At 45.8% G+C, this 16,138-nt stretch overlaps 1 protein-coding gene across 3 annotated transcripts in view; it reads left to right on the forward strand.

Moving 5' to 3' along the window:
* The window catches only part of LOC148030056 (tRNA (5-methylaminomethyl-2-thiouridylate)-methyltransferase), a 49,023-nt gene that overhangs the window by 17,993 nt on the left and 14,892 nt on the right, over nt 1-16,138 (forward strand). For all 3 annotated transcript variants that reach the window (XM_087686329.1, XM_087686328.1, XM_087686327.1), the window contains exons 2-7: nt 3,148-3,222; nt 4,243-4,296; nt 4,769-4,847; nt 4,956-5,071; nt 5,180-5,263; nt 5,361-5,444. In XM_087686329.1, coding sequence (XP_087542455.1) covers nt 3,148-3,222; nt 4,243-4,296; nt 4,769-4,847; nt 4,956-5,071; nt 5,180-5,263; nt 5,361-5,444 — 492 coding nt within the window. The remainder of the gene's footprint in view (nt 1-3,147; nt 3,223-4,242; nt 4,297-4,768; nt 4,848-4,955; nt 5,072-5,179; nt 5,264-5,360; nt 5,445-16,138) is intronic.

Genomic DNA, 16,138 nt, shown 5'->3' on the forward strand with positions numbered 1-16,138 from the left:
GCTCTTGCTGCTCACCACCGTTGGCCTGTCTATCAGATGGACGTCAAAGTCTGCTTTTCTGAATGGCGTTCTTGAGGAGGAGATTTTTGTTTCACAGCCTCCTGGTTTTCTTGTGCAGGGGAAGGAGGATCATGTCTACAGGTTGCGGAAGGCTCTTTATGGCCTAAAGCAGGCTCCTCGTGCTTGGTACCAGCGGATTGACCGCTTCTTTCTACAGAGTGGCTTTGCGCGCTCCGCTTATGATCCCAACCTCTACTTACGGGTTGTGGATTCTCTTTCGGTGTTCCTTATCTTGTATGTGGATGATCTTATCATTACAGGGAGTGACACTCAGCAGGTGGAGCATACACGGTCCATTCTTCAGCAGGAGTTTGACATGACGGATCTAGGGATCCTTCACTTCTTTCTAGGTCTGGAGATCTATCAGATGGCACAGGGCATTTTTATCTCGCAGCACAGGTACATCTCCGAGCTTCTTTCGGAGTTTGATATGGCTGATTCTCGGCCTATCTCGTGCCCCATGGACCCTGAGTCCAAGCTTTTGACAGCTGGAGTTCCTCTTTCCGATCCCACCCGTTACAGGTGCCTTGTCAGCTCTCTTATCTGGTTGCTTCACACTCGGCCGGATATCTCTTTTGTGGTGGCTTTATTGTCTTCTTTTATGCAGACTCCTACCCAGGTTTACTGGCAGGCGGCCTTGCGGGTTCTTCGCTATTTACAGGGGACTCGATCCTTCGGGATCATGTATGGAGATGGGATTACCCTTTCTGGATGGAGTGATTCTGATTAGGCAGGTGATGTGGATTCGAGACGATCCACTACAGGTTATGCTTTCACCCTTGGCTCTGGTGCTGTCTCTTGGAGCAGCAAGAAGCAGCCTATTGTGGCACTTTCTTCTACAGAGACTGAGTATCGGGCCCTATGTTCGACCGCTATGGAGGCAGTTTGGCTCCGTCGCTTACTCGTGGAGATTGGCTTTTCCCAGACCGGACCTACGGAGCTGCGCGTGGATAACCAGAGTGCTCTTGCTCTGGCCAAGAACCCGGTGTTTCATGCTCGCACGAAGCACATTGAGGTTCAGTATCACTATGTTCGAGAGCGAATCGTGGATTCGGAGCTGGTGGTGGTCTATTGTCCTACGGCGGCAAATGCAGCTGATCTCTTTACGAAGCCGTTGCCTCAGGGTTCTTTGCTTCATCACATGCGGTTCTTGGGTCTTCAGACTCTCCCAGGAGTTGAGAGGGGGTGTTAGCCTGCTCCTCTTCAGTCTCAGTCTGTCATCTCCTGGTTGTGAGCTCCTGTCAGAGTCTGACAAGAGACAGAGGAGCTCTGTCAGTGCATTTTTGTGGCTGCCCTAGTCAGCTGCAGCCCTGGGTTTGTTACAGCCCAAACTGGGCTGTTTTTGTCCAGACTGCCCATTTTCTGGGCAGTCGGCCAGATCTGGCTGGTCGGCCAAATCTGGCCAGGTCGGCCAGATCTGGCTGGTCGGCCAAATCTGGCCAGGTCGGCCAGTTTGGCTGGTCGGCCAGTTTGCTGGCCTGGGGGCTATTTATATCAGCCCCCCCAGTCAGTCCAGTATTGTGCTCTGCAGGTACAGCACTGCTCCTTCCGGCTCCGTCTCCGGCATTGGTGCTGCCACTGCTTCCAGTCTGTCCTGGTTCCCTCACTGACGCTCCGGGCTGCGTGCAGGGACTGTTCTGTCCATTCCAGTGTATTCAGCATTCATCTCAGTCAGTGCAGACTTTCTTCCTTCATTCTCTGCTTTCTCTCTCCTCTCCTCTGTGTTCGTGTTCTTCTTCCGTTGCGCACTCTCACAGTAATTAAGATCTAATTATGCAATAATGCATTTTTAAAAAGCTCAACACTCTCTAGTAAATACTTTGGGGCCTTAAAAGTAATTGACAAATAAATGGAGTTCCTTATCGACTTGACCTTTTTGCTCATTGGAAAATATGCAATGCTTTCCATATAAGTTTGCTTAAGCCTTACATAAGGCCAGATTTCCAGAACTAGAGGAACTCTATTGAAGATTCCTCATATGTTGAAGAAACAGAACAACTCTTGGAACTTGGACCTAGATAGAGTTTGCCCACAGGATAGGTCTTATAATTCAATCCATTGTCTTACCTTCTTTCAATATTTAGGTTTTAAGCTTTCACCATATATGTTGAGATATTCATATAATCATGGTTCCTTTGATAGATGTAACTTAACAACACTTGGGGCTTATAGACAGTCCAATTAGGTTTGAATCTTCTACCATATATATTTTAAGATATTAAATTGGTCATGGTTCTTGTAAGGACCTCTTGTATTATTGTGGTCACTCTGGACATCAGCAAGATCTTGTCTACCATGTGAATTGGGCTACTAATACCTATTTAAAGTACTGCTTTGAATGGTTTTCTTCTCCACGCCCATGTTTGAGCTTGGTTAGAAGCTCCCATTGCCATTGATTGGCGTGCACAACACCAATGAGACCACAGTTTGTAGGGTTTTCTTTTGAACGTTGATGGTAATCTTAGATATGTAGAGTCTGTTAGTAGGCTTTGGCTAATAAACCTTGATTCTACCCAGTAGGTGGGGTATTGATTTAATAGGACTTTAAGATATATTTTTTGATTCCCAGCCCTTTGTGGAGGAGGATAATTATCTTTGCTGATGTAGTGGAAAGCTTGGAAAACAAGTGGAAAATAATGTCTTTCCTTTCTGAAGACGAATAAACCATCTACTAAATGTCCTCTTATGCGTGTGCATCGATTACAATGTTGAGGCAGAATCTTAGGCTGAATTATAGAGAAATTATCAAGCAACCGTTATTAGTTTTCATGCATGCCAAACTTGTGAGAAAGCAGTGGACTCGTTGAAATCCTATATATGCTGTGCCTGTACTTGCAGTAACTCCCTTGCAGTTCATTATAATTAAATACTTGTGATAATTGGTTATTGTCCTCTTTGTTCTTTGTAAATTGATGGCGTTTCTACATTTCAATGTACCTTAGTTTCACTGTGGGATCAACCAAGTTATAAGCCAACAATGTTGAAGAAAGTAAAAAAAATGGTCTGATTGCCCACTTTATGAAGGTTATGTTGTATAAACTGAACAGTATTGCCAGAACAACATTGCTACTCTCTTTCATATTGCAGGAGGACTTTGAGAATTTTTGGGCATCTTGTCCATGGGACGATGATCTGAAGTATGCTCAAGCTGTTTGTGATGAGGTATTTGGATATTGCATATTTGTACTTATGTTACTTGTTTTGGTATGAAATAAGGGAGAATAGAGTGTGCCATGTCTTTACCCGGAAAAGAGAGTCACTGGTATGATTAAATTGCATAAGTAAGTTGGATTAAAAGGGTGGGTTGTTAGCCATAAGAAAACTGTTGCATGCGACTCCTATTTTATGCCAGTTGTGTGTCTTGTAATAACCCTCTGGATCAGATATACGTGATTATGAACCATCAATCAGCTGTGTACAATCTCAATTTTGTGAAGGGGATAATCCAGACATCATACTTTTCCCTCAATTGTGAATTTCAAACATATTCTTGACAGATGCCTAATGTCTTTTCAAAGGTTTGGGCAAAAGAACCTCTCTCCAAAATCTGAACAGAGGCAATGTCTGGTTATAATCCTGCACAAGGAACTGCATGAAATTCCTCCATAACCTTTTCTCCAGGCTCTTCAACAGCAGTTCCCTCACCCCACCTCCGCCCGTGGCCCCCAGGGCCCTTTTTCTTGTGGGTCTTTGTTTCAGTAGGAGTTGTCCTGTGATGGAATAAGGGACTGGGAATTCTATTATGCAAACTCTCCAAAACTTGCTTGAAATCCTTAGTCTGACCTATCTATATTGTTTATTCCATTGAAACCTTCATAATATCTAAGGTAAGGGCATGAGACGAAGGTTAATAGGACTTCTGAACTGGATGGGCTGGGCCATTTTGAATTCTCAAGTTTGGCATTTTGGCAAGGCATTAGAAGAGATTTCAAAATGCTGGAAGATTGGAAGGTTGTCTTTAGAGGTATGCACAAGGGGCAGGTAGACCTGATGGTGGAAGCACCATCAAAGCTGAAAGCATTTATTGGAGTTTATACATTATCGAGACATTGGCTGCCAAATCAAAGAGCTTTTTATTCTATTCAAGTCTGCTCCCTGATGCTCTAGGACATTGTGAACAAAAGAGAGTTGTCCAAAGAAATTAGACGAAAATTGTTAAGTGTGATGTTGTTTTCTTTTCAGGTTCACGTTGAACTCCATGTTGTGGAGTTGACTGAGGACTATTGGAAGAATGTGGTAAGTGTCATGCTTGTTCTGGGATTGTTCCAATCTAGATAAGGCTAAGCTCCTTAAGTTTTCTTTTTTTCTCTCTTTCCGTCAACAATTTGTAAGTGCATTCTGTATATTGATTTTTGAGGGTTCCAACTTTCAACTGTTTTACATAAGACATTTATAACACAAACTGTTATTTCCTGTGCACACTGTAACAGTAATGAATGAAAATGCTTTCAAATCTTAGTTACTTCTTGCATGCTTTGAGTAGCTCACAAAGGTGTTCCAAGTCCTTGTTTGCAGTGTAGAATTCTTGTTTTTCACCCACTTTTTTGTACAGAATGTGATTCAAATCTGTTGAGTAGCTAGTTAGCTTTGCAAACATGACTGAGACCTCTTGGTGGAACATGGTTGTGGTCTCTACATGGCATTTGGGTGTAATAATCAAAGGAGCCAAGGGAAGACACTTACCAGGATTTGGTTCTCCTTTGAGCAGGTTTCATACATGATAGCAGAATACAAATCTGGGCGAACTCCCAATCCTGATGTTCTTTGCAACTCTAGAATAAAGTTTGGTAGTGTTTGTTGATCACACTATTGTCTGTCTTTCACTTCTTCCAAACATTAAAAACCTGTAGACCTCACCACACTGTGGCATCTGAATGTATCTGTGTTATTATCAGGTGTTTTTCTTGATTATGTAAAGGCCCTAGGTTTTGATAGAGTGGCATCTGGACATTATGCTCGACTGGATCAAACTGAGGATGGATCAGCTGTACTATTGTTGTCACAAGATGAGGTTAGCAAACAAAGTCTTAGATTCGGACACTTTAAATAGTACTATCCTGCTAAAAAGGCTTTGTTATTTTTCCTTGTTTTAATTAAGTTTAAGTACTTTGCTTTTCAGGTAAAAGATCAAACGTACTTCCTGTCTAACCTAACCCAGTCACAGTTATCACAGCTAATTTTCCCTCTTGGATGTATCCCAAAGGTGACCATTTTCATATCTTTTTGTATATTTCTATCCTTTTGGCATTGTTGTTCATTTTTAATATCTGCGCTAGATCTTATGCTTCCTCCTTTTTCAGGGGGAGGTTCGTCAACTGGCCGAGTCAATGGGACTTCCCAATAAGCAGCGGAAAGATTCTCAAGGAATCTGTTTTCTTGGAAAGGTATATGCTTATCAATTACTAGTATCCTATAGTATTATAGGCAAAACTCTTTTGAAAACCAGTACCTTTTTGTATATTATGGTAAGGTGTTTGGGTTTTCACTTCATAGTGGAGTCTTTAAGTGATGAAATTTTCACTTTCAGCATAGAGAATGTCCTGGAACTGGAACATTTCACTGAGCTTTGCACTTTGTGGACTTTTGCAACTCCATGAAGGAAAATTAGGGTTGTGGAACACCCATATATATGCTTTTCTTTCCGGTAAAAGCCACTGTTCTTTTACTTTGGTTTACAAAACGAGGAAATCCTTAGTGTGTTGAAAGGTCAGATGCATGTATGATGGGCACAAATGGAGCTGGCTGAGATCTTATGGGCTGTGTGGAGGACTGCATAAAGAACATCAGTAGCATGGGTATGGGACAATAACAGCATGGGTTGTCCTCCCATAATTCAATGATCTCTAGAGGTTAGAGAGCCTGAGTACAATGATGAGGGGAATGTCATTAACGAAGGTGACTTTGGTGAGGATTGCGATGAGATCTCTAGTGGTAGTGATTATCATTCTACTTTCGATTTCGATGTTGAGTGCAAGATGAACACCTAGATTGTAATGTGCAGCCTCCAGATCCTTGCTTTTGAGTCTCATCTCTATTCACTGCTTTTTCATACACGTTACTTTTTGCATGAGATTTTGACTCATTATTATTTGTTGCTTTGGTACTAAACTATCTACTTGTTGTTTGGTACTAGACTCTCATTTCAACTTTCTTATACATCTGTCTACCAAATGTTTAAAAAGTCTACTATTTTAAGTCCCAATATTAAGTATAGGCCATAAATGTACGATTTTTTTTCATTGGATGTACACCCAAGGTTTTTAGAGAGATTTTGATTCATTATTTATTTGTTGCTTTGGTACTAAACTATCTACTCATTGTTTGGTACTAAATTCTCATTTCAACTCTCTTACCATAAATGTACGATTTTTTTTCATTGGATGTACACCCAAGGTTTTTAGAGAGATTTTGATTCATTATTTATTTGTTGCTTTGGTACTAAACTATCTACTCATTGTTTGGTACTAAACTCTCATTTCAACTCTCTTACACCTGTCTTCTTAATGTTTTAAAGTCAACTATGTTAAGTCTCAATATTAAGTATAGGCCATAAATGTATGATTTCTTTTCCATCAGATGTACACCCATGATTTTTGAGTCCAACTACTACCTTATTAACATTAGATAGTCTTAATTAGATGCCATTGGACTTGACAACACTAATGGATCCACTTGCATAACTAGGTTGATTGGGAATATGCATGGTTGTCACATGGTAGCCTAGGGAGCTGAATAGACTTATCATAAGCATGAGATGGATATCCTTGCATTAGATTGGTCCAAGTCATGTGGATCAGCATGTCATAGTCATGGGATGGGTATCCCTATGCTTGAGTAGCAGCAGGTAGAGATCCAAGGGGTGTGAGGGGTACCCAAAACAGGCATATAGGGAGGATGCCTAAGCCCTACAGCATTAGAAGAGGAGCGAATAGATCCGAAAGTTAAAGACGCAAGTGCACATTCTAATCCTAGTTTCTAAAAGCATGAGAAAGAGAACCTAAATGATCATTTGATGAGGGAGGGATATGAGGGATTTGTGAGTAGCACCAAAAACATTCTCAGGTGGAACAAAAGATATAATAGTAGGTATATATGTATGCATTCTTCTGCTTCTAGAACCTCCTCTATCAACGTTGAGATATTGATACTAGTTTGAGTCTTTGGAATATCTTAATGTTGGTTTCTGCATACCAGAAAGAACAACAAAGAGGGGTTTTAGCTCATCCAAATCAAGTAATTATATCTTCTGTACACCGAGAGAACAAATCACACTACGGAGGATATATTGCATGCATATGTCTCCCATAGACAGTTTGATTGGGAGCGTTACCTTTCTCAGATTGAATTTTCTTATAGGGCAGCCCTTACTGAAAGTTGTCACTATGCGCACATTGCCGATAGCAAGATGTATGTGATCCACATTACAGTTGGTTTGTTTCTTGAAAGTGCGACCTAATAGTGATACATTACCAGCGTCCTTAGTGTCAGGCAACACATGGAAGAAGGCCGGTAAGCTTTCAGACTCGATGGAAACGACCACCTTGCATTTCCCTAGGAGTGGGTAAGCGGTACTCCCAAACGAGGTGAGTTGAGCGTTAGTGGGCTGTAGTTGCGGTTGACCAATGCATGTCCAATGGTCATGTGTTAGGATGTTGTAGTCAGCACCTTCATCAATCAAGGCGTCGAAAGAATACACCGCTCCTGCTGCAACTGTGATCCGCAGGTATGCCGGTGCCACTACTTCTTCGTCCTGATCTGTCAGGTCAGTTACAGTAGCCATGCGGACGTTCAGTGGGGGTTCTAGCATGGGTGGCTCGTGTAACGGATGTGAAGGAGGATAGTACTTTTTAATGCGGCTGCCATTAAAAAAGCCTATTCCCTCACCGTCAAGTGTCTCCAACTCGACATTTCCGGTCCTACCGATTACGCGTACCCTGAAAGGCCCTAGCCCCCGAAATTTCATCTTCTGTTTATGTCCTTTTACCGAGTACAGCAGAACAAGGTCCCCTTGTTCGAAGTCTCGTTGCGTGACATGCTTGTCAAACCACATCTTTCGTCGAGCCTTTTCACAAATCAGAGAGTGAGTGGCGAGGAGTCGGGTCTCCTTTAAGCGCTCAAGTTCTACTAAGCGGTTGGTCCAAGCCTCTCTTCCCTCCCAATGTTCCTGGATTGCTAGCCTCAAACTAGGGATGATGAAGAATTCTACGGGCAAAATGGCTTCAGTTCCGTAAGTCAGCCTAAAGGGCATCTGTCCTATAGCCGTTTTATAAGCTGTGCGATAGGCCCATAAGGCCGCCATTAGCTTGTTATCCCAGTCACTTCTCGAAGTAGACACAACTTTTGTAAGCACATTGACTAGAATTTTGTTTGTGGATTCGGCTTGGCCATTAGCCTGAGGGTAATAGGGAGAGGACTTCCGATGAATTATTAGGAAGGTAGAGAGCAAGTGGGCAATCACTTCATTAATGAAGTGTGTGCCTTGGTCGCTTACAAGTTCGATTGGACAACCGAACCGTGAAATGACCTGCTCCCACAAGAATTTTGCGGTGGTCCTAGCATCGTTCTTCCTCGTGGCTCATGCCTCTGCCCATTTCGTTAAATAGTCGGTTGCCACTATGATGTATCGAGCTTGGGAATATTGTGCTGCAGGACTGACAGGCCCAATAAAATCGATGCTCCATTTTTCAAAGGGTTGTCGGGCTATGACAAGGGTCATCTCCATCTTGTCCTTTCGCACAGGCACTTTGGTCCTTTGGCACTCATCGCAGTGCTTTACAAATTTAGCTGCATCGCGGAATAGGGTGGGCCACCATAGCTGGGATTGTAGCACCTTTCGGGCTGTTGTGTCCCCACTAAAATGCCCGCCAGCGATTCCGCCATGTGTTTCGTTTAATGCGTCGTGCATCTCGTACTCACACACGCATCTGCGCAATAAACCGTCTTGTCCCAACCTGTAGAGTTGGCCAGCTATCAGTTGGTAGGGCTGAATTTTCAGGATAAGTCTCTTCAGCCTGGCCTTCTCAATGGGTCGCTCTGGTAGTCCATTTTCTAGCACTTGCACTATGTCATCGGCCCAATATGGTGTCAGATCCGCTCTAAACAATTCTCGTTCACTAGACAAGTTAAAAAGATGGGCGTCCAGTAAATCATCAGACACGCCTTGTCCAGCGGCTTCTCTTGTGGGTATGCGGGACATGTGGTCAGCCATATAGTGCTGCTTTCCTTTGCGTACAACCACAGAGAAGTCAAACTCCAGTAAAAGGAGTAACCATTTAGCTATGCGGCCCGTAGCGCAAGGCTTGTTCACAAGATATAGTAGGGCTTGATGGTCAACGAAGAAGACAAAGGGAGTGGCCAACAGGTAATACCTAAATTTCTTTACTGTAAATACCATGGCCAACCCCTCCCTTTCTGTCGTGGAATAGTTCATCTCGGTTCCTGTGAGCTGCCTGCTGGCAAAACTCACCGGGTAATCCAAGTTATGCTCACCAGGCTGGCATAGCACGGCTCCAACGGCGAACTTAGAGGCGTTTATGTGCACATGGAACGTTACGTTCCAGTCTGGGGCTCGCAAGATTGGTGCAATCGTAAGAGCCTTTTTCAATTCTTCATATGCGCGCTGGCATTCCTCCGTCCACTCAAACACTATCAATAGCTTGTACAAAGGTCTAGCTATTAATGCATAATTTAGCACGAATCGTCGATAGAATCCAGTGTGTCCCAAGAAGCACTAAACTCCCTTGTAGTTGTCGGGTGGCGGTAGGTCAACAATGACTCTGACTTTGGAAAAGTCAGTGGCAATGCCGTTCCTTGACACTACGTGCCCCAAGATGCATCCATGTTTTACCCAGAACTGGCACTTTAAGGGGTTTAGCGAGAGGTGGTACAGCCTACACCTTTCAAAGACAGCTCGCAATTTCTTCAAGTGTTCGTCTCAACTAGAGTGTAAACATAGGTCATCTACGAACACTTCCAGTTCGCGCCTAAGCATGTCTTTAAAGATAGTGCACATTAGGTGCTGGAAAGTTGCGGGTGCATTCATTAGCCCAAAAGGCATGACAATGTAGGCGAATACGCCCCATTCCGTGGCAAAGGCAGTCTTGTGCCTGTCGTCGGGGTGCACTTGCACCTGATTGTAACCCAAGAAGCCATCCAAAAAACTGTAGGCTTCCTTCCCTGCTACCCTCTCCAGCATGTGCTCGGTGTAAGGTAAAGGATAATTATCGCTTTTTGTAGCGGCATTCACTTTTTTGTAGTTTACGCACACTCGGATTTTTCCATTTTTCTTCATGACAATCACGATAGGTGACACCCAGTCCGTGTGCTCGATCTCATATATGAAACCTGCCCTCATGAGTTTGTCAATCTCCTCCTTCACTGCATGGGCGTGTTTAGGATTCATGGGGTAAGGTGGTTGTTTTGTTGGCACTGCATCTGGAATCATTGGGATGTTATGAGTCACAACCCTAGGGTCGACTCCCTTAAGTGCAAACACGTCGATGTACTCTTGCAGGAGCGCAACAAGTTTGGTTTCTTCCTCTTCCGCCAAGTCATCTGCGACGAATACCGGTCTTGGTTTTTCGCCTTTCCCAGCCAAGTTAACCTCTTTGACTTTGGTGGGTCCCTCTATCGGTTCACTAGTCTGACCTTGTCTTTTTGCACCTAGCAGGACCACCACTCTGTCACCCTTTTTAAATTTTGTAAACCATTTGGGTAGATCCTGTGGTTTCCTCTGTCTTTCCGCTTCCGAGCCCCTTGCTTGCTTCCTGGCCTCCTCTTTTAGCCTCCTGCGCCTCAGGTGGACTGGCAAGTCTCCCTTGGTGCGTTGACCTCAGAGGGTTGCGGTATCTCGGGATCACTCTCAATACTAACTTCCGACTCTGAGTTGAACTCGCATCCTTCACTTGAGGAAGGTGTTTTCCCAGGGAGTCTTAGTTCCATAGGTGAATCTGTCTTGAGCACTGGGATTACCCATCGTTGTGCTACTCCAGCTTGCTCGTAATCCACGGCTTCTATTCGTTCCAGCCAGGATCTGTCACACTCCATTAGTATGACTCCTTTTTCGTTTCGACTGAGCCCTTCTTTCCTATGCCTTAAGTTTGCCTTGATTTGCTCTATCGCTTTTCCCTCCGTGTCGTACTCTATCGTGTCTACCTCTTCTTCACTCTCTTTTCCCGCAGAGCGACAGCCCTCATACTCCTCATCGTCCGGGTCCTGTTCTTCTGACTGCTCATCATCCCCTAAGCTTCCCTGTTCACTCTCCTTGTCGTCAGTAACTAAAGCCCAGTTATATAACAAGTTCAGGTTATGGACTTTGTTCCATTTCCATTTTGGTTTAGCTAAAAGGTCACGTAGAGGCTTTAAGTTAGCGGCCAAATTGCCGTTCAATTTATCGGTCAGATACTCTATGATCTCCTGAAGCTCTAGTTTGTTGTTGAGGATGCGAGATGAGGCCGGTTTGCCGGGGTTGAGCTAGCTTCCTACTATCATGCAAAGCGGCACAACTGGCTCCTCAGTTGGCACGGTGGCGGTTTTAGCAGCCTGCTGATGTGGTCCTTTCTCATTCGAGAATGGTAGGTCAATGGTTGCCAGCACGTGCATCCAATCCCTCTCATCCTCAGGGCAAGGAATATATCTAGCTAGTGATCCATAGGGCTTGGTCGGTTGAGTATTGCCTTTTAGCATGGCTGAGATGACAGCCAGGTCAACAGACGTCGTCGTCCAAGTGTCCATCTCTACCCTCATTGCACTAGTTCTGCTCCCTAGGAAAATCAATCCATTGCCCCAATCCTCTATGACTCGTGCATTCCTCATCCAAGGTCGGCCTAATAGTATGTCGTAATCCACTCTCTTCATGACAATGAAGTTTACCGAGAATTGCACACCGGCAATCTTTACCGGCCAATTCTTTAAGACCCCAAATGGTCTTACCTTCATTCCGTTTGCTAGCATGACATTGAATCTAGCGGTCTCTACGGGAGGGTTTCCCCATTCCTCTAGGACCGCATGGTTTAGCACACTAACACCGGCGGTGTCTACAATTCCTTTTCGAGTCATGTCTCCTAAGGCTAGGACGGGTAAAACTGCGTGCATTTCAGTGCCTTCCCAAAAAGCATTGATGTGCAAAGACTTAGGATCTGCGTGTAAAGTTAGACTTGGGATCCGTGTAACTGTGTCGTGATCTTGCGGATCAGTGTTCGCAAGTTCCGCGAGTCCCTCGATCGAGTCTTTTAATTCCTGCCACAAGGAGTGATCCTGTGGTTTTGAGGGTGAGACTGGTGTGCTAACACTGGAGAAGTCGTCCATAGGGTCTTCCAATATGGGTTTAGCATCTTCAAGGTGCTTTTGGGTGTCCTTGACCCACTCCTTGACCTTGGCTATAGCTTCGAGTTGCCGTTTGGGATGGGGATATTCCTCTACCTTGGGACTCCCTAGCTCTGCTGTCTTAGGAGCCGAGGTCTCTGCCTCTGCGTCTGTGACCCTCTTTCCCGTTATCAGCGTAGTCGTTTCCTCTGTTTTAAGGGTTATCTTCGCATCAGTTCTCTTTTTCTGTCTCCTCCGGCTTTTCTTCCCTATCGAGGTTGCATCAAGGTTACTTGGCCCTGGTAAGGAGATGCTTGCTTGTTTCGTTTGAGCTCGCGTCATAGCATGTAGTGGGATGGGCATATTCTCACTACCGAAAGTTTCAACTCCAAAGAGCCTCAAAGGCACCGATGGCATGTTGGCAGCGCTCGTTGATGGCTTCCGCCTAGGACAGTCAGGAAACAGATGTGTGATTCCACACTCTGTGCATCGGAGATCCGCTTTGTCCTTGTTAGCTTGTTATCGCTCTGGGCAGCGTGATGAAATGTGGCCTGGGTGGCCGCAAGTCCAGCATCCTGGCTTGGCCCTCCAAAGCCTCTGCCTCGTCCTCTTCCTAAGGCCATCACCAGCACTGGTCGATAGTCCATCAGGACTGGGTTGCCCTCCTCGTCGTAGGATACATAAGGATTGACATATGCCTCTTTCTCATTAGGCTCCTCCACAAAGTGAACAGGAGCATCGCTAGGTGGGTGAGTCACAAAAGGCCTTGGTGGCCTAGGTATACCAGTTGGGTTCATCTCCTGCCTAGGCACGACAGGTCTTGGGTCAGTTGGTGCTAGAAGAGCTAACTGGGTTCCCCTGCCAAAGAAATTAGGTGGCCTATTACCTAAGTATGGAGGGTTGTACTGCTGCGTATATGGGAGTCTCCTCGGCATTCTGCAATGCGCTGCATCATGTCCCAATCTACCGCAATTTGAGCACGGCCGAGATCTAGGATCTTGGCACTCCACTGGGAGGTGATTGCCACCGCAGTACACACATTGTACATGCGATCTCACAGGCTTTCTAACTAGCTCTTGCAATCGCGCAATCTCCAGTCTCATCTCTGCCATCCCTTGGTCGTGGTCTACACTCTTTTCCTTGTCCTGCGCGCTAGCAGTTACTTTTTCCCCTAAGATGGCTGATCTCTCAGGGTCCCTCTGGCTCACACTATCTCGGTTGGTAATCCTCATGCTACATTCCCTGAGTTGGTCATCTACGTGTATAGCCTCCTCGAAGACTCGAGCTAGCATGTCTCGTTGTAGGGTGGAGTTACTGGCCAAAGCCTTGTAGAGCTCCTCGCTTCGAATCCCGTTCATGAACACTGTAGACATTGCCCTCTCGGTGGGTCGTTCATTGGCAGGGATTCTCTTATAGAGACTGCGCACCTGGGTAACGTAATCCCTAACGTCCTCCTTCTCCCTTTGACTGATATTCATCAACCTAACAATGAGGTTGTCCGAGTACCCTGCCTCCGAAAACCTCTTGATGAAGAGGCGCTTAAGACGAGCGAAGTTTGTACGCTCTGCGCCATCCAGACTAGAGTACCAGGTCCTTCCCTTGTCGCCTAAGCACAGGCCGAAGGCTTGAGCTCGCTGCGTAGGGTCAGTAAGGCCGTTCGCCTCACATACTTGCTCGAACTGCTCCATGAAGCTGTACGGGTCATTGATAGGTTCGTATCGAGCTAGTTGTTTCGCTACTATGGGGATTCTAGCCTGCCCTTTAGCCCCTTGCGTGACTCCCAATCCTGACAGTAGCGCGGTGGCTAGGGCAGTAGCACTTTGCTCCACGGATGTATTGTCCGTCGCTTTGCCACCAGTTCACTCAACGTCATGCCAGCCTCTGCTGCCCGTTCCCTCTCTTCATTCGGTCTGGACTTGGCTGCCCCAGCTAGGTCTAGTACTCGTCTAGTCTCGTACATATCCACGTCCTGCTGCAACCTTCTAGCCCTCTGCTCATGGTTGTAGGCAATTATGCCTTCCAATGCTCTCTTGATAGCTCTTCTCTCTTCTTCCAGGTTAGCCACCACTTTCTCTACAGGTCTACCTTGGATCTCAGTCCTGGTGAGTAGATCGTAGTCGTGTACCAGATCCTGGACCGAAGTTGGAAATTCTCCTAAATCTAATTGGTCTTCCCCTTGATTGCCTCTTGATCCCGACATTGTTTCTGCTTCCAGCTCCACGAGGTTGTCGATGAATCCAATCAGCTCCGGTAGCTTCCACTCCTCTATCTTGTTGCTTCCCGTGTCTTTGTGTTTTCTCCAGGTACTACTAGTAGGGCGCTCAGGCACCTGTCTAAGTCTTGGGGTCTCCTCCTACTAGTGGGTTCCTTAATGTTATTAGGTATCCGGATGTGTTCCTTGTTATTTGAAAGCAGCGTCGATCCTTACTCACACGTTGTGCTTAGTGCTTTCGTGGTGCTTGGTGCGAAAACAGGCTTTTCTCTTTTCTTGCTGTGTAGGTTTAGTGGAGCACAAAAGTGAAATGCCGATGCAGAAAGAGTTTGATGCAAGCTCCACCTTGTTTCTACCCACATTCTTAGCCTAATTTGAGTTTTCAACTCGGTTCCCGGCTATTCTATGGTCCTTCCGCACCCTGAGTTCGATAAATCTCTGAGGTTCTAATGGCCAAATTGGGTTCTGGGGGTGTTCAGGGTTGCGTCTTGGGGTCAAGTCTCAGGTCTGTGGTCAGGTCAGTAAAAGATCCTTGTCTTTGTGTTCTAGCAAGAACCGGGATGGTCCGACTCTAAGAGTCGGACGGTCCGATTCTGGAAATCGGACCAGTCTGGTCCGACTCTAACAGTCGGACGGGGGTTGGTCCGAGTCGGACAGGGGTGGGTCCGAGTTCTTCGATCGGACGAGGTGTCTGATCGGACAGGCTGGTCCGAGTGGTCCGATCGGACAGTTGAGTGTCCGATTATAAGGGGCAGTCCGAGTGCCACGTGGCACGTCCGATCGGGACGGTCTGAATCTGGGAATCGGACCAGTCTGGTTCGACTCTCTCTCAGTTGGACGGGGTCCGATCCTGGGAGTCGGACGGTCCGACTCCAGAATTCGAGTGGTCCGATTCTGGGGATCGGACCACTGCGGGTTGCCGACTGCGTCGGCGGCGGGTGCGATTCCGGCGCGTTTGAATCCTACCTAATGCCTGCTGCACTCAATCATCACAAAACATCCCATAACTGATTAGAGCGCCACTGGAACACACTGGACCTACCTAAAGTAGCACGAATCGATTGCGCCTAGAATCGGGGTTGCGTTTCCTCGTCCTGTGAACTGAAAACTCTCTCTCTCTCTCTCTCTCTCTCTCTCTCAAACAAAGCCAACTAAGAAAATAAGGTCTGTCTTGGCCTCCCAGGCCTCTTAAGGTTCTTTCCTAGCACTGCAACACCTTACAGCCAGTTCCCTGTCCCTGTTTCACCCAGAAGCTTGAATTTGGTCCCCTGTTTTCCTGTTTCCAGCAGCAACCAGAACCTCTGTTTTCTCTGGTTTTACCCTAATCTAACCTCAATCTAGTGCAGCCAATATGAAAAACAGAAATGCAGAACAGTAGTCCTAATCTAATGCTTCCAACAAACCCAAATACTTACCTGTTCCTCAGATTAAAACCTCCTAAGTCTCCTAGTTATCTCGAGCACTGGTTTAGGCTACAAACCCTACTTCCATGCTCGATCTGATGCGCGCGGCGCTCAAAGCTCGATTCCGCCGGTCCCGGCAATGGAATCAAAATGTGGGAGC

Source organism: Lygodium microphyllum, chromosome 10 (assembly GCF_053477565.2).
Source record: "Lygodium microphyllum isolate KBCC chromosome 10, Lygodium_microphyllum_v1.1.10, whole genome shotgun sequence".
NCBI lineage: Eukaryota > Viridiplantae > Streptophyta > Polypodiopsida > Schizaeales > Lygodiaceae > Lygodium > Lygodium microphyllum.